Consider the following 18,702-nt stretch of genomic DNA (forward strand, 5'->3'; position numbering starts at 1 on the left):
TTACTCATGCTCCAACAATGTTTTTGTTCCTTGACATGTAAACATCCCCGCAGACTCTAAACACTTCTGTCCTTTATTATCTTTTGAGGCTGTACTTCATATTCAGCCGTCTACTTTTAGTTTCTTTTTCCCCTAAGTTTTGTGACCATGTGGAAACTGTCTCCAGCTGGGCCTTGGCAGGAATCACCCGAGTTACGTCCAACAAACATGTGGTGAGGGAGGGAGGGAGCTGAGCGTCCCCCCTGAGACATTTCCGCAGAACAAGCCTGCAAGTCTTTGACCCTAAATTGCTCGCACACATTGTGCAACACTGGCGACGTCAAGCACACAGGATGCAAGAAAATGAATGTATTCCTTAGAAAGATGACTATTATGCAAAAGCCTGAAGATGTCTCGGAGTCACACTGTTCGAAAGGAATAACCTGACTCATGTAGTAAGTGGACAGTGTGCAGATAAAAAACGACTTATGAGCCATTATCTTATCATCTGCACTCACTATTGCACAACATTTACGGAAAGGTGCTGCATCAGCAATGCATCTGTAGACGACACTGAATTTGCTTTTAATTGAATCCACGGTGTTGTTGAGGTGCAGATTTCATATTCTCCAAAACGCATTAAATTAGAAAAGGATTGAGTAACTGCAAGCAACGCTCTGCAATAAGATACTGCAGCATGCCAGAGGAGTGATAAAAAACAGATTTGCTGTTCATTCAAAGTTTGGTTGCAATATCCCGAAGACCTGCGTCATGTGTAAACAGTCACAAGTGAAACTTTAAATCTAAAATACAGCTGAAGAAAGCAGTGAGATAATAAAAGCTTTGTGTCAGAAGATACTCCAAGATCTCAGCATTGAGGTTTTAAAATCCATCTCACAAACAACAGGTCATACAACAATTGAACATACACACATTAAAGATGAACATAAAGATAATATTGGGATCATATCTACAAGCTGCCAGGCTCCTGTCTAGACTTGAACTGCAGTTTGAAAGCATAAACAAGTTTTGGAGTGGGCAGCTTCAAGTGCTTCCCGACAATCAAAAAAAAACAGTCACAGTACTTTGCACGATCTTGTTTCACAAGACAGAGGGCTGCACTGTTCACATTAATATGAGTGAATGACCTCAAGGTTGCAGTGTATGAAAGAGACTTCTGAGCATCGGTGTAGATTTCAGGGGGGTCAGAGAGGACACTTCCCCCTCAAAATTTAGAACATGTGCTTTTGTGTCGCCCAAAAAACACGAGAGTAGCAAGGAACTTTTATTCTGACTAAATTTACACCATAAATTGATGCATAAAAAGTCACAGAATGTAGAAAATGATGCTCCAAATCTTCCTGCAGACGACCCCTAAACCCCTCGTTTTACATGTGTACCCCCCCATGCCTCTTCCTCTGAGTTCTTCTTGTGCAGCTCCGTGTATTGCCACGGCTTCTGAAAGGAGATGTTGAATACTTTTTTAAAATGCTGAGCATCACAGATGGAATTCATATAAAACCCTACAAAACCTATAGCCACTGACCACTGCCAGATGACTCTTTAAATAGCCTGGGAGGAGAGGCTGCTGTGTTTTTGAGTGGGCAAAAGTTCACCTCCATGAAGCGTGAAATCCCACAAGACAATTATACCCCAAAAATATGTCACCCCAAATATGCTGCGAGTGTTGTGAATCTCTTTATTTGTTGAATTTATGATTTTTTAAACACTGAAACTTCCTGTCCATGTGTAGTGATGGTTTACCTAACTACTTGAATTTATGGTACAATAAAATGTGTTTTCATTGTCACTTCCTGTTGCCATTTTTCTTAGAGCCCTGATTCCAAAAAAGTTGTGAGGCTGTGTAAAACAGAAATAAAACAAGGATGGGAAATATGTATTCAGCACATCTTTTTGTTGTCATTAAACATGTTTCCAATGCAGCTATTCACATGGAATTTAGACCAGACATTCATATTAACTCAATAAAACTACACTGATAAAGAAACTGTAACATTTTCATCCATAAAAAGTATATGCAAGTGAAATAACACAACTGAAATGTATCTAATGCTTGGGGAAAACTTTGTTTGAGACACCAGCGTCAAGATGTTTTTTTATGTTTTTTATGTTTATTTTATTTGGAATTGTTTATGAAATGTTTATTAACATGATCAATGAAGTCATGTTAATGTGCAAGATTTAGCAATACGGGCTAATTTTCATCTGCAGTCCCTGGCAGGTTGATGGTATATGTATATATATATATATATATATAAGACATTAAGATAAAACACAAAAGCACAGAAGCACATAAGCACAGATAAAAGCAGAGTGATGGCGTGCCCATAGAAGGGCACATAAGCACAGAGCAAGACACATAGGCACAAGCAACAAGACATAAACACTGTTAATAAAAGCAATGACATAACCATATAACCAAAAACATTAAGAACGTACTATACAGAAGTACAACATCAAACACAATGTAGACCAAAGCACAAAGCCACCATCAAACACACAAAAGCACATGAGCAAGGACAACAGCACACAAGCACAATTAGCAAGACAGTGACATCACCATAAAACCAAAGCACATTAAGATCATGACCGGATGTTTGACTGTCCAGTAACTACAGTTTTATTGATTTGGAGAATGACTTTAGAGATGTGATGTTTCTGAGATCTGTGTGTACAGTGTTCCAGGTGTGGGCTGCTCGATTTGGAAAGGCTGTCCAAAAGCTACTCTGTCTTTCTGGTGTTTTACAATCCCCCCTGGAGGTAGATCTGGTAGATTAGTTCTGATTTTGTTTAATGAATTCATTGAGTGGAGGGGGTGCCAGGCCATGAGGAATTTTATACGTAAGGAAAATATCGGCAAATTTGATTATATTTTCCCAATTTAAAAATCATATTTTTGTCAATTTTTTGCAGTGATGATATGAATTTGACTTTTTATCCAATGTTTTTAACACCCTCTTGGGCTTTTTTAAGATGCTTCCTGTATGAAGAAACTAATCACTTAGGAGGAGGTCAGCCTTGACATGCAGAGAGCAGGAGAGAGGCTGCAGCATGATGAGACATGAAACAGAAACTTAAAAATGTAATGATAAAAGATCAGCTGAGCTTATTCTAACAGTCTTGATTCATTTTGCCCCGGGCCGTTTAATACCGGGTCTCGGTACCAATCCCTGCTTGTGCCACTCAGGGATAGCTTCTGGGCCGCATGTGGCCTGTGGGCCGCTTATTGAATAGGCCTGTCTTAAAGTGTTCTGATGGTATTTTGGCCCTTTCTTCAATACAGACAGTCTTTAAAACTTACTATATAATGACAAAAACTCTGTGTGTGTGTGTGTGTGTGTGTCTGTTCCACGTTTTTCTCCTCACTAACTTGGTCAATCTATGTGAAATTTGGCACAGTGGTAGAGGGTCATGGGAGGATGCGAATGAAGCAATATTACATCAGTTGGCCAAAGGCGGGCGCTATAGCAACCGATTGAAATAGCAAACTTTGAATGGGCATATCTCATGCCCCGTATGTCGTAGAGACATGAAACTTTGCACAGAGGTGCCTCTCCTCACGAGGAACAAATTTGCCTCAAGAACCCATAACTTCTGGTTATATAGATTTTGAATGAACACTTAATATCGATCTCTTCCTAGGAAGTTTGACCAATCTGCATGAAACTCGGTGAACATAATCTAGGGACCAATATCTAAAGTTCCCTCTTGGCAAAAGTTGGAAAACTTTTAATTTTAAACTAACTTTAACTTCTAATTTTTGGTATGACTAAGTCATGGTATAGTATGCTGTACATAATCATGGAAACTGTCAGTGTGTCATTCTGTCAATCAGTCATTCTGTCTGTCCCACGTTTTTCTACTCACTGACGTGGTCAATCTATGTGAAACTGCACATAGGCATTGAGGATTAGCATAGGTAGAAGGTGACAAAGCTACCAATGGGTATGGACTAGTATTGATGATTTTGGACACCCTGCTTGTGAATATTGAGAAAGGACTTCACTTTAAAACTTCAATAATTGGTGTCCTCAGTTTGCAAACACTTACTGAATGTTGTTTGAGGAAAAGCTGATGTCACACAGTGGTAAACATGCCCCTGTGCCAACTTTTTTGGAACGTGTCCTTGGCATCAAATTCAGAATGAGTGTCTATTTACAAAAAAAAAACAATAAAGTTGATCACTTTGCACATTAAATATCTTGTCTTTAAAGTGTATTCAAATGAACATGATTTGCAAATCACTGCATTCTGTTTTTATTTATGTTTTACACAGTGTCCCAACATAGGGCGTGCTCTGTGTGTGGGAACAAATCCATGTGCACAATATTGGCGCCACCGTAAATACTGTGAGGAAAAAAAAATCACTCTGTAATAATAGAGTAGGCATGAATGTGTTGGGGCAGAACCCGGCTGTCAGTGACGTTCAAGGTGAGTCTCATTAATCTAACCTGTTGCAGAGTTGTAGTCTTAATCACATTAAAGTTATATTTTTATGGATATTTCAATATCTAACAGATGTGATGTTGCAGAGGAACGTGAAAGAGGATTTTGGAGAAGACTGTGTTTTCGCCTGTATCTGATAAATCCATGCAAATTGTGCCTTTTGCACTCTGTTATGTTTATGGACAATAAAATGTTTGTTTACTGGAGCTGAAGTGTGGATAAAAACCGTATGCTCTGAGTGTCCTGTGTGCCGAGAAAGCTCATTTAACAAGTTAACGAATAGCAGTCATTTGGACTTGTCACGGAAAGGAAAAAAACATGAACACTATCTCTGCATTTAGCACACGTTTTCTTTGCAGTAAAAGATGCATTAGGCCTATTTGTGGACATTTTGTCTTTTTTAATAGCTTAAAATGTAAAATGTTTGTTCAAGGTCTAACAGGAAGCGTGCACTGCAGACACATTTGCCTTCAGGTTTGTCTGGGGAATAAATAATTAAAGCTAGCGCTAGGTAATCTATTAAAAATGACTTTACTTTGTTATTGCAGATAACACTGGAAGTACCATACATCACAGAGAAAGTCACATTTCATTTTACTCATTAAAAAGATAAAACACCTCATCAAACTGACCTGTCAGAATATAAAGCCAGAGTTACAACGATCTCCACGTCTCTATATCTTGCGTTCAGGTTTACAAGCCAGAGTCTGATGACTTTACAGTTCTTGCCACGGGGAGTTTGTGATGTTTTCAATAGACACATAAAAATGAAATGTGATGATCAGAGATCTGTAATGTGATGTATAATCATGCTGGCATTGAAATAGAGTTGTTAATAAAAAAGAGGCCTCAAGTAAATTAAAGTGTGACTTTTATTGTGTTCTATTATTGACTAAGAAACTGCAACAACAATAGAGATGAGGGAGCCAAATAATTAAGAGTAAAAAGAAGCTCCAAATAAGGAGGTAATATGTCACAGCACAAAAATAATCACTGTCATATTTTTCTGGAAACGCACTCCAGTGGATTGCAGGATGCTGCTGTGAAGAACTCATCTGAATCTTTTACAACTTTGGCTCAGTTGGTACGGCAGAGACTTTGCCACGCCAGAAACCTTTTGTTATTGGTTTGAGAGGTTTTGTGGCAGGCTGCAAAAGTCTCCTTACTCTTGTGTGATCAAAAATGTAGTTATGGAACATATGAGGAATTTGCTGTCCTTAGATGACCCTCCAAGCCAATGTTTCAACCCATCTGTTTTTGTTTATAGGTACAAACCAGATCACAACAGTAAGCTTGCATCAGTCGGCTCATGCTGCTCACACAGAGGCTGCTCGCCTTCCTACGAGATGGTTTTGTCCTGTGTGGCACTTGTTCCCTGTGACATAAATCCATTTAAACAATTATTATAATCCTTCTGATGAGGCAAAAAATTCCCATAAATGGCTATTTCCTGCTTCAGCAAGAATGTTATTTACATTCCAATGTTGGTAATGTTTAGCCTGACGTCGCCAGACCAAATTGCAAAAGTACGTTAATTTGCAGCCTCTCAGTTTCGGTTAGACCTACAACAAGTCAGAGCAATGTGAATGTGATGCTACATGAACTCGGCTACTGAAGGTATATTGAATGTACACACAGGCTGCTTTTGTCCTTTAATGATTCTAACAGTGGACAAAGGCCTGCTCTGCTGAGCAGGAACAGTGTGGCTCTTTCATTTCACCGTCTTCTGTCTTGAATGCCATCATATGGTGTTTCACTTTTACACCGTGATCTGAAGCCTTTAGTTTCTTTTGCTATCTTCATATTTTTCAATTTGTTTTCACTTCTGTCTGCCCTCTCAGCCCAAAGTCAACAAATACTGCCGCTTTGTCTGTGATTTCAGTGTTAGATACCAACACCAAAAACCACATTTTGTTGCAGTGTGATACAACACTGGTCGACCAAAAGGCACCTTTTGCGGCAGTATGATACGCGGGATGGATGGCGTCAGTTTAAATGCTGCCAGTAAAGACGTAATTTTGAGGAACTGAAAAGCCCCTATGTGGTGTGTGGGAGTGGTGGTGGATGGGTCCAACAAACCCCGGACTTTCACCCAGGAGGCCATTGTTTACTTCCTCTATGAATGTGGAACCAAACCATAATGTTTTATTCTAAACCTAACCATATGCTTTTGATGACATCCTGGCCTTGCAGTGTCCCAGAATGTCAACAGCAGATGCAGGAGGATACCTTGTGTAATATGTAGAGTACATTAGTAAAGCAGCGATATGTTGCAACTTGGGGTGAGAACGTGTTGACCCTTTCTAAAATTGCTTTTTCGTTTGCCAAAAATGAGATATTATTTCTTCAGGCAGTGGAGTTAGTGACAGTGTGCCTCTGTGCTCACCCCAACAGCTTGACGGACCATCAGCGGCTTATAACAAAGGGGTGGGGTGGGGCTCAGCAAAGGGTCAGTTTGGTACTAGGGGTGTAATGGTACACAAAAATCACGGTTCGGTACGTACCTCAGTACACAAGTCACGGTTAGTTTTTTTTCGGTACAGTAATGAAAAAAATAGACAACTATTAAATATCTTTTACTTATTGGTAACCTTATTAAAACATACCACCACAGCAGTTAACTCTTTTTACACAATTTTTGAATGAAACAAATATATATAAAATCCTGCTTTTTCACATTGTTTGAATGAAAATAGAAATATTAAAGTGAAAAATAAAATCCTGCTGTTTTTTTAATACATTTTTTGAATGAAAAATATAAATATACATTTCTGCTTTAACAGTTTTACTCAATTAAAATAAAAAGTATTGTGCAGCTGGTCAGCTTTAAAGCCTGCTCAGATTCAGTTTTACTAGGAACTTACTTAGCTTTCCCACTTTGTTAAAGTGCAGTAAACAAAACATGCTTATATCTAAAGTGCAGCTTAAACAATTTTACTCAACTCCAATGGCGCTGATTATTTCTTTAGCACGATGGTCAGGGAAACGCTCTTTCTTTTTTAACGACGACGATATTGTAGTTTGCACCAGATTGCTTTTTCTAGTCGTGCCAGTTAACGTTCAAACTCGGGTGGTGTCGCTTTAGATGCGTTAGCATGTTAGACGTGTTTCCAAGTACATACCCGACCGCTGTTCTGCAGTGTCGGCACACTGCTTTTGTCTTGTCCACTTGTTTATTTCCATCTTCGTATTTTACCCTGAAACCAAAGTGTTCCCAAATGGAGGACTTAAGGTTTGCGGGTGGGTCTTCAGGTTCGTCAGGCTCACTTGCCATGTTGTCAAAATGCGAGAATGCGCTGCACAAAGTGAAAGTGGAGATTTACGGTCGGACTCGGTCCGTCACTCAATTATGTCCGTCGGGGAACTAGATATTTTAAATGGTTCGGCTCGCAAAAACGGAATTAAAATAAAACAAAATAAAACAAAATAATATCCTGCGCCCAATAATTCGGTACAGGGTCATGCCGAACCAGAAGTTGCGTACCGAACGGTTCGACACAAATACATGTACCGTTACGACCCTATTTGGTACTAAAGGTTTCCATAAAATGTATCCATATTGACAAAAGTTTGACATTTAACAATATATTTTGATGCAAAATGCTCCCAGCCAACATTTGTATGCGAGGCCCATGTGGGTAGTAAATGAGCTGAAAAATGGGCTCTTTATGGGGCTGTCCAAGGGTTCCATAATGGCCCCATGCCAGCTGCCCCCTTGGTTTTACCCAAGTGAGCCCAGGATAAGATGCCCTTTATGGGCCCATACCCACTTGGTCCCCAGGTAGCTGTAGCATAACCCATGTGGGGCCCACTTGGGTAAACCCACCTATATTGGCAATTGGCATGGAGCCATTATGGAGCCCTTGGACAATCCCATAAAGGGCCCATTTTTAGCTCATTTACTAACCACATGGGAGCCCACATAGAAATGTTGACTGGGAAGCTGCTTAAAACTAGCTCAAGCTCATCATCCCCAGCAACCTGGTGGGCTTTAAGGGGTTTAAAAATTGCTGAATGGTTGGGCTGCATCACTAGATACAAAGCAAGCACTTCTCTACAGTTGCCAGCCGCAGATAAGACTAGGCTTAAGTATGGTTGGTGCAACTGACGTAAAGCCCATTCTGAAGACTGGTTTTAACAAAGAATGACTTCAGTGGGATCTGTCAACTCTATGCAGAGCCTACGCCGTTGCCTATGCAGGTGGCCTACGCCGTTGTGAGGCTTTATACTTGTGCTGTGGTGTGTCTTTGCCACTCTGCAGTTACACCTCCAAAACACTTGTCGGCAGTGGGGTTTCTGTGAAATGCTGTAAAGTTTAGTTGACTCAAAACACACCCAAAACACACATTAAACATGGATAAATAGCAACAATTTCGAACACGAGTATAAATTTCAGCTTCACTATAACTCGCAGCATTCACAGACAACGCATTTGTCTTTTGCTGGACACATTTTCCCCACAAATACAACATGCTAACGTTTTTAGAACAAGCCTATGGCATTTTACATTGTGTAAATTAGCCTAGCAGCTAGCAGACTTTTTCCTCTACTTATATGTCACCAGGGACAGCAACATTTAACAAAGGTAAGTGGTGTTACAGAGTTTGGCTCCATTACAACTCACAAGGTTCACCGACAAAACAGCTGTCTTATACTAAACACATTTTCCAAACACATACAACATGCCTACATTAATAGCACAAGCCTATGGCATTTTACATTGTGTAAATTAGCCTGGTGATGAGTGGAAATTTTCTCTGCTCATATGAAGCCAGGATAAATCACACACAAGACTTAAAAGGTTATTTTTTATGGAGGCTTTATTGTCTTCACAATTTATTGTTTCTTATCTGTGAAATCACAGTAAATTAAAGCTTTGTTTCCACTGAGGGAAAAGGTTTCAGCTTACAGGAATAGACAGGAGGTCTGTTACTCAGTAACTCTTTAACAGTGATGGATCTTTAATGATTGTACAGAGTTGGTTCTCTCTGATGTTCAAAAGTGATCTGCTGAGTTGACAATGGATTATCCTGTTAAGATATTTCTGCTGAGCTGGTATTTACATATGTACAGTACCTTTATTTATTTTTGAGACATTTGCCATCATACTTGGGCATTGTTCGATTTTGACTTCTTTGTCACCAGTGTTAGGAAGGCTGCTTTTGAATAAGTCATGCAGCTATTTTAATTACTTCATCAGTAATGTTAGTGATTACATGTTTTGTTTATACTTTTATTACTTCCTAATAAAATGTTTCAAACTGGCCAACAATGCTGAAGGAACCTCTGTTTTTATGTGTTTGTACCCACTTCAAGAGAGGAAATAATAAATGCCCATCTACTGCATAATTTCCACCTCCATATATGTGACTCACTGGCAGAGTAGAGAATACCTTGCATTCTCTCTGAGGGCATGAATGCTGGCTACAATATAGACGACTGCTGTGAGAAAGCCGAGACAAAGGTTACGCGCTGTAACGGTCCAGTGAGGAGCAGAGCAGGGAAAGGGCAGTGCTCTATGCGCTGACAGGAGGGAGAGTGCACAACTGAATCACCCCGATCAATCAGATACTCCGTTCCTGCTTAGAGCAAAGGGGTGTAAATTCAAACAGGAGAATCAATCAAAAACAGCGCTCAAGATTTAGGCGCATACTGCTGAATGAATGGAGCCTGTCTGGACGTAGAGACAGCTCCTTGTAAGCCATCCTACCCTTGATAGTGCTGCACTCAGATTTGTCCCAACAGCTTTACTGACCTTTCTTGTCTGGTAGTATGCCAGGAGAAGGCATTCCTGCATGGTGAGAGGATGCTAAGCAACAGAGAGAATGTTGTATTCTACATATAAAGTGCGTGGATGCAAAAAACAAGGACAGGTTAGACCTGTACTTTCTTTTATATCGAAAGTGCTCTGCTTTGCAAAAATTAAAAAGCCTTTAATAAATGGGCAGCGCCTACGCATTTTTACCCACAGTCTTCATCAGGACATGTAAAAACAAGTGGCAGCTCACAGATATGCCAAGGCTGGCATCAGCCATGCAATCAGAGTACCACTGGATTATCACAGGTACAATCAATGAGGCAATTGTGCACACGATCAGGTCAATTCCAGCACAGCACCAGTATCTTCAAGATCAGCAAATTCATCTTTAATAATCAGTAATTAGTCCATTGAGTGCACAGTTGCCCACGTACAGTTTCACATGGTGTGTGTTTGGGATACAGGTCATAGGAAATTGCAGATTAAATAGTCAACTGAACCCATTAAGAAGAGCAATGCATTCAGACAGTTTTATTTTTAGCCAGTTTGGCCAATTGATGTAATATTGCTTCATTCGCATCCTCCCATGACCCTCTACCACTGTGCCAAATTTCACATGGATTGACCGAGTCAGTGAGGAGAAAAACGTGGAACAGACACAGAGACACACATCCACAGACAGTTTTCACCAGATACTCACAATCATGTACTTTTGTTTAGTTTGCATTTTTGATTCATCCTAGCTATTTGGGATCAGTAGAACCTGATAAGTATATAAAATACATTGTCAATGTCCTCAAACGAGACGGTAGTAGTCCCAATGTCTTCAAGCAAGTACTTCCTAATTAACAGTGTCTTAGCTTGTTGCTGTTGCTAAAATTGGTCAAATTTGTTGCCATATCAAACTACAAAAAATATTAATCATAACTAAACAAGTTTCAACCATAAAATGTGATCAGGTTTTGGACCTTTTCAATTTTTGTGTTGGGATCGGCTGCAGACTGACTTGGCAGCAGGGGCGATTCTAGGATCAGAGGTTTAGGGGTGCTGAACACCCAGAGAGCTGCCCGGCCAGGCAAGATAAATTTCACTGTTTCGTACATTTTAATGCAATTTAATTCCCACATTTGTGAAAGAAAAACACTTTTTGGGAAAGTCTGTGACAAAAACATCAAATTTGATAAAGGTTATTTAATTGCTGAGCCACAGCAAAAGAGGAATGGGTTGAAATCATAAAAGAAACATATCATAACCCTAATTTCTGGGAGAAGAAAACTCATTTTGATACAGCAGCTCCTCAACATACACATAAACAGTATGTATGCTTCTGGAGTAAACCAGCCCCCTATAGTGAGTACCAAAAATACCAAAAATGGACCTTGGGCTTATTTTTTTTCTGTAGTTTTGTTGTTAAAATATTACGTTTCAACCAAGTGCTGTATGGTTTTGACACTTTTCTAGCTTGTTAAAAAGGACATAGAGTAAAAAAAAAAAATAATAATAAAAAAAAAATCTCTCAAATTTTAGGGGTGCTGGGATTCAACTTAGGGGTGCTTCAGCACTAGAAACACCTATGCTTGGCAGAGATGGCCACCATCTTGTTTTTACATGGATTAGTGTATTGTGCTCTAGATGGCAAAAAGGGGTGTCTATGAACGAGGATAATAGGTCCAAGTTAAGTAGAATAAAGTATAAGGTCAACTAAACCCAAAATGTGATGTCCTAATATGAGGACACAGGGTCCCAGGAGGATAGACCAAGGCTGGTATCACCTGCCACGCAATCAGAGTGGCACCGGATTGTCACAGGTGCAATCAATGATGTGATTGTGCACACAATCATTATCAACAAGGTTATCTCCAGCAAAACACCAGTATCTTCAAGATCAGTGAATTCAACTTTCATAATCAATAATGCCAGATATTATTATTTCATGTAGAAAAATAATTTTATAGAGAAGCGCCCACATGGAAGAAATATATATATATATAAATATGTCATGGTTCAGTGTACAGTACATGGTCTCTCAGTATAGGTTCCGATGATTGACAGAAGTTGGTTACCTGTAATGAGGAGAAGAATGACTGGGAAGTGTAAAGTCAGTTAGAACTGAAGAAGCTTCTTGGATGAGAGATGAAATGTCTTCAAGAAACGCAAGCAAGTCCAGTTGCCTGCGATATAGCACTTATGATTACCGTGACCTGGATGAGTTTAGCTCTTCATTCAGGCCTGGGCTTTGTGTGGATGCTTCAGTACTTTTCATGTAGAGTACAGTAGGCCTACTTTTTGCATAAAGCATAACTTGAACTTTGATCAGGCTCCAAAATGCTGAATTACCTGGCAAAGCATACACTGAGTGACCCGGGGCTATTTACTGAAAAATGTAACTACCATGTGGTGCATGGGAAAGTGCCCTTTTCACACACTGTGAGCTGTTCAGTCATGAATGGGATGATACTTGTCACAGCATGTATTCGCTACACATACTTGTAAATACCAGAATCAGTAGCTGATTCATGACGTGTTTTAAACCATCACTGCAGTAAATGCTTTTTCAGTATGTTCCATAGAAAAACAGGTGCAGGTCTTCTCTCCCCGGACCTTCTTCCAGCCAGTGCACACACACGCACACACTCCCACACCCTCAACCACGCATGACAGCTCAGTGTGGACGCATGTTTTCGTGGTTTCCAGTAACTGTTAACTTTTGAGGAATGCTGAAAAATCTGAAGGCTGTTCTTAAAAAGTTTAGATTTAACAAGAAAACCTTCAGCACATTCAGTGTATAGTATAGCAGTATAGCACATTGGCCACTTTATTAGGTACACCTGTTCAGCTGCATCTGCAACACAAACAGCTAGTCAGCCAATCATGTGGCAGCAACTCAATGCATTAAGCATGGTTGTTGGTGCCAGACGGGCTGGTCTGAGTATTTCAGAAACTGATGATCTACTGGGATTTTCGCTCACAACCATCTCTAGGGTTTACAGGGAATGGTCCGAAAAAGAGAAAATATCCAGTGAGCAGCAGTTACCTGGCAAAAATGTCTTGTTGATACCAGAGGTCAGAGTACAGTAACTCCAATAACCACTCGTTACAACCAAGGTCTGCAGAAGACCATCTCTGAACCTTGAAGCAGATGGGCTACAGCAGCAGAAGACCACACCAGGTGCCACTCCTGTCAGCTAACAACAGGAAACTGAGGCTACAGTTCACAGAGGCTCACCAAAACTGGACAATAGCAGATTGGAAAAACGTTACCTGGTCTGATGAGTCTGGATTTCTGCTACAACATTCAGATGGTAGGGTCAGAATTTGGTGTAAACAACATGAAAGCATGGATCCATCCTGCCTTGTATCAACGGTTCAGGCTAGTGGTGGCGTGTAATGGTGTGGGGGATATTTTCTTGGCACACTTTGGGCCCCTTAGTACCAACTGAGCATGGTTTAAACACACCAGATCTCAATCCAGTAGAGCACCTTTGGGATGTGGTGGAACGGGAGATTCACATCATGGATGTGCAGCTGACAAATCTGCAGCAACTGTGTGATGCTATCATGTTAATATGGACGAGAATCTCTGAGGACTGTTTCCAGCGCCTTGTTGAATCTATGCCGCCAAGAATTAAGGCAGTTCTGGAGGCAAAATGGGCCCAACCCAGTACTGGCAAAGTGTACCTAATAAAGTGGCCAATGAGTGTAAATTCATGCAGTATTCATTACTTAGAACAATATGAAACTAATAATAATAGATATGAATTTTCATCTTCATACACACAGTAAATACATTCTTCAGGCTTATTTTATACAGTAACAGCTTTTAGCTGTTAATCTGAATTACACTGACGTAAAACCAAAGTGAGGCTCTGCTATTAAAGCAAACCTCCCACCTTGACACGTTTATTAACACCTAACGTTTCACTTCCTGTAAAAGATCATTTATCAAAGTCAGCGTGACACAACTGTCCTCAGTCCTCAGACACAATACAGTTTATTTAGAGATTGGTTTGCCTGAACATGCCCGGACAAAGTGTCCAGCAACGTATTAATCATCATGTAGTGGAGCCACTTTGTTTGTGATCATTTTCCCTTTCCCTTCTGTGAAAGGGGTGCTAAGCACATTCCAGTGTGTGTCTCCAGAGTTTGTGTGGAAATTCCAGAGCGCGTTTCAGGTTTGGCTTGACGGGAAAAAGCATGGACTCTGGGAAAACCCACTTTTCCTCTGCCTATAAAAGGCGAGGAGGCTCGTAGCAGCTCTTCACTCTTCTCTCCTCAACCTGCTCTCCCCCAGAAGATCTCTCTGGACTTGTTTTCTCTCAACACAAAAATGGCCTTGTCACAGAAAAGCTGCACTCTCCTGCTGGCTGTTTTGGCTGCAGTTTGCATTCAGCTCTATCAAGGTGAGTTATTACAATGGATAAAGCTGCATATTACAAGATTGCAACATGTGTGATACATGATTTAAACAATGTAAAAGATTAAAAGCTAATCATTTATCATGCAACCCAACTGTAATACACTTTATTTTTATAGTGTAAGGAGAGTTTAACTGATGTTGTTTCTGGGTCAAAGCTACGGGTGACTCATTCTGAGTTGCATACCTAACTGCTTTCTTCAAAATTTTTCCCTGCAGCTCATGACTTTATTGGACGCTGCTCATGCCCCACCACAATCAAGTTCGTCAGGGGCAACATGTCAGATTTCCAAGTCCTGGAAAGGTTTCCTGGATGTGATAGAACTGAATTGATGTAAGTTTAAATGCAATGTCGATACAGTTTTTAAACATTTAGAATCTCATCAGCCATGTTGATCCTGATTCAGAATTTGATTCCTTTTTCTGTCTTTCAGTGTAACCATGAGCAACTCAGACAACTCCACAGAGAAAATCTGTATAAACACAGAGGGAAAGATGGCCAAGGCGTTTATGAAATGCTGGGAAAGGTGAGTTGCTCCATGCGAACGTTCCACACGATTACTGCTGAGCTCTAAGAGAGTAGCATCACTTCCACTCGACTAATTTTGGAACTAGATTCTTTCTCCAAATCTGAGCATCTTGAATGAAGTAGTTGGCACTGGATGCTTTCCTCCAGCTCTTTTATGCTGCTAGACTGGTACAGTGAAGTACTCGGATCCCACTTTAGACCATCTGAGCTTAGATTTGCACACAAATTCAAGCCTTTTCAGAACGGCATTTGAGCTACACTTCACTTACTGACTGAATCCTCTTGCAGCAGTTGGATTTTGCACTGCTTTCCAGAGAGTCGGGGCAGAAAATCACACCACAGAAATGCTTGATTTGGCCCCAAGATGCAGCATCAAAACATGCTGTATTTTCTAGAGCCAAAATGCTCCAGTTTAATCTGCAAAAAAAGCAAAGTCAACGAGACAGAGATCTTTCTGCAATTAAGAAGGGTTTTATTGCAAAACATTGGCTCGACCAGTCTCATCAAGTATTAGCATGTGACTCCTTGCACAAACCACCAGATGTTTTATATTAGTCCTCTGGCCTGATCCCAGTTTTTCTTCCTCACTCTTTTCAGGATAAACAAAGACGAGAGCCGCAAGATGGAGTGTATCGACAGAAAAAGAAAAGCAGAGTGAAAGTGCAAGAGTCGGGGGGCGGGAGTGGGGGACTGGGGAGGAAAGTTATCCGGAACCGTGTCCCGGAGGTCACATGAAGACTCAGAACATGAGCATAAGAATGCTGAGAGCAGAGCTTTCACTGAACTCCTGCACTGGAGAGGATTGGGAAATGACAGTGAAGGGGGGGAAGAGCGGTGGGAGGGGAAATGATTAACAGCTAGGAGGCAGGAAGAGGAGAGAATGGAGGAGAGGAGTTAAGGAAAAGATAACGTAAATATATGTACAGTACTATAGCAGAAAGTCTGTGTAAAAAATGGCACTGTTGAAATGCACACACCTTTATTTTTTTTGCTTGTTATAACAACTATTTATGCTGATTATTTATTTAAAAAGTTTTATTTCTGTAAATGTATTTGATAAATGTCTGAGTCCAAGCAAATAAAGTGATTTTGATACAACTCTGTGCTTTCTATTTGATTTCAATCCAATTTTCAAGGGGGAAAAAATAACCAATTGGAATCCTGTGAACCATCTGTTTCCAGCTGCCGGTTGCGTGTGCCTCATAATGAAACCTGTGACTCACCACCAGCATTTCAGCAGCCGAACCGTCGCGCAGCATCAAAATAAAAACAAACAGTTATTATTCTGCAGAGAAGACGCAGCTGGCACTTGAGGACACTGAAGTGACTTTGTTGCGGGGAGTAACAAATTAATTGTTATCATAGAAAACCGCTGCCTCCTCAGGGAGAAGAGGGCTTTGCATGATAACAATTAAATGATGCCTGTGAGAAAATCTGACCACAGCTGTTTGCGGCAGCTGCGGGCAGGATGGCAGAGGAGAGATTCCTAAAGCATCTCGTGACTCCGTCAACCGAGGTGAAAAGTGATGAGTTATGACTGCTGGAGTTATTAATACTTCAGTCAACAGAGCGACGAGGAAATGATCTTAAAGTCAAACTGAAATTTGAATCATCCACACTTTTTGTGAAAGGACATAAAAGCTGCAATATACTGCAGCTATTGTGAATATTTTCCACTTTCATGACAGGGTAAAACAATGCTTTAGAGGCAGAGTTCAAGATGCTCACATACTTGTACAGTGACTGCTGGCTGTCCCTGTATAGCATTTACGATTTGGGAGGACCTGTCATGCTGTTGAGTTTGTTTTCCACTTGAAAAAGGAAGTTAGCAAGTGAGGCTAACCAGCCGTTGCTACATTCACGAACCAGAAAATCAGAATCACCCTCATTGGCCAAGTATGTGCACACACACAAAGAATTTCTTTTTTTCTTTTTGTTTTTTTGGCATTGCTGTCATGTACTTGCACAGAAATAGACATAACAGCTAGGAACAAGGACAACAAGGCTATACAAATAAAGGTAAAGAATATACAGGATTATTATGTACAAGTTTGTGACATAAACAAGTGTTATTATAACAAAAAAAAAAGGTGATTACCACTGATAAAAAATACAAAATGTTAAATGTTTTGTAAGTTATAAACAAATAGTGCAAAGAAATAAATACTGAAAGGATATACATGGTCTAAATCAGTGGTTTTCAAAGGGCAAGCCAAAATGTCAAAGCATACCTGTATTTACATCTGTGCACATTAGTTTCTGTCAGATGTGTTATCACTCTTATCACGACATAAGACAGTAAAAATGAGAAAAAATAAGACAGGTAGCTTTCATGATACTGTCTCCTTTCTGTCAGTGGTAGTTCATCTTCACAGGTGGTTGTAATTTGCTCCGTACAGTAAAGCAATCCATTGTCCCACGCATGGCTTTCTCCTTTTAAATGTTATCATCCCTCACACAGGCTGCCAATCAGGGCTTTTGATGTGACACACACTAATTAAAAAAAATAAAATAAAATAAGCGAGTGTTTGCCTCTTTATTAGGCAATGGATGTGCACAACATACTGATACAGTCAATTAAAATTCATTCATAGCTTTATGTACTGGCCTAGTTGAATATTGCAGTAATAATGTGTGGTTATCACAAAATCCGATGGCACACCTGGATAGCCATCATGACACACCATTTGAGAAACACTGGTCTAGATAATTACGTACACTAGTGTATGTATGCATGTCTGTATACTGTACAGCATGTAGGATTTACATTGGCAGTGACAGATGATATGTGCAGTAGAGCACTGGATGTTTTGGTGTTACATATTTCCAACAGTGTGTGACTGATTTAACTTTATAACAATGTTCCTGGTTGCTTTGGTGTGCAGTGTTTTGTACTGTATAGTGTTGTGTTTCCCTTTTCCTCTCTCCCAACCCAGTTGGTCGATGCAGATGGCTGCCCTCCTGGTTCTGTTCGAGGTTTCTGTGTCTAAAAAGGGAGGTTTTTTTCTCACCACTGTTAAGTACTTGTTCATAGGGGAATTGTAAGGTCTCTGTAAATTACAGTAAATTAAAGGGTTTGGTGTTAGACCTGCTCTATAAGAAAAGTGTCCTGAGATAACTTTTGTCATGATTTGGCATTTTAAAAATAAAACTGACTTGACAATTCATCTGTATTTGATGACCTGGGATGAGAACATGTTGGTCGAAGTCCTGAGCAGAGGGCAGCCCGGTGCCTATTATTTTTTCTGCAGTCCTAACTGGCAGTTGTAGTCTCTTCCTGTCCTGTTTGGTGGCTGGTCGATACACAGAAAACAGATCTGATTTTTGCAGTGTAGAATTTGATCAGCAGCTCCTGAGGCAGGCTGAACCCCTTGAGCTGCAACAGGAAGTACATCCTCTGCTGGGTCTTTTCCCCGATTGTGTTGATGTTGGACTGGATGTCCAATTGATGGTGGATCCTAGAAACTTGAAGGTTTCCACAACAGACACAGTGTTGTTCAGTATGGTGATGGGGGCAGTGCTGGGGGGTCTCCTCCTGAAGTCCATTGTCATCTC

The 18,702-nt window shown here is 40.3% G+C and overlaps 1 protein-coding gene across 1 annotated transcript; it reads left to right on the forward strand.

The window, feature by feature from the left end:
• The first annotated feature begins 14,445 nt into the window (after positions 1-14,445).
• Positions 14,446-16,245, forward strand: LOC144462479 (uncharacterized). Its single transcript, XM_078166281.1, has 4 exons — positions 14,446-14,604; positions 14,838-14,952; positions 15,053-15,145; positions 15,745-16,245. The coding sequence occupies exons 1-4, from the start codon at positions 14,532-14,534 to the stop codon at positions 15,803-15,805; spliced, it is 342 nt and encodes a 113-aa protein (XP_078022407.1). The 5' UTR covers positions 14,446-14,531; the 3' UTR covers positions 15,806-16,245.
• The last annotated feature ends 2,457 nt before the right edge of the window (positions 16,246-18,702 follow it).

The sequence above is a fragment of the Epinephelus lanceolatus genome, chromosome 3 (assembly GCF_041903045.1).
Source record: "Epinephelus lanceolatus isolate andai-2023 chromosome 3, ASM4190304v1, whole genome shotgun sequence".
Lineage (NCBI taxonomy): Eukaryota > Metazoa > Chordata > Actinopteri > Perciformes > Serranidae > Epinephelus > Epinephelus lanceolatus.

Bases quoted from the DNA above. Each gene is read 5' to 3' on its own strand.
- LOC144462479 (XM_078166281.1), top strand. From the start codon at position 14,532: ATGGCCTTGTCACAGAAAAGCTGCACTCTCCTGCTGGCTGTTTTGGCT. The intron at 14,953-15,052 runs GTAAGTTTAAAT...TCTGTCTTTCAG, and splicing joins TGTGATAGAACTGAATTGAT to TGTAACCATGAGCAACTCAG. The intron at 15,146-15,744 runs GTGAGTTGCTCC...CACTCTTTTCAG, and splicing joins TTTATGAAATGCTGGGAAAG to GATAAACAAAGACGAGAGCC.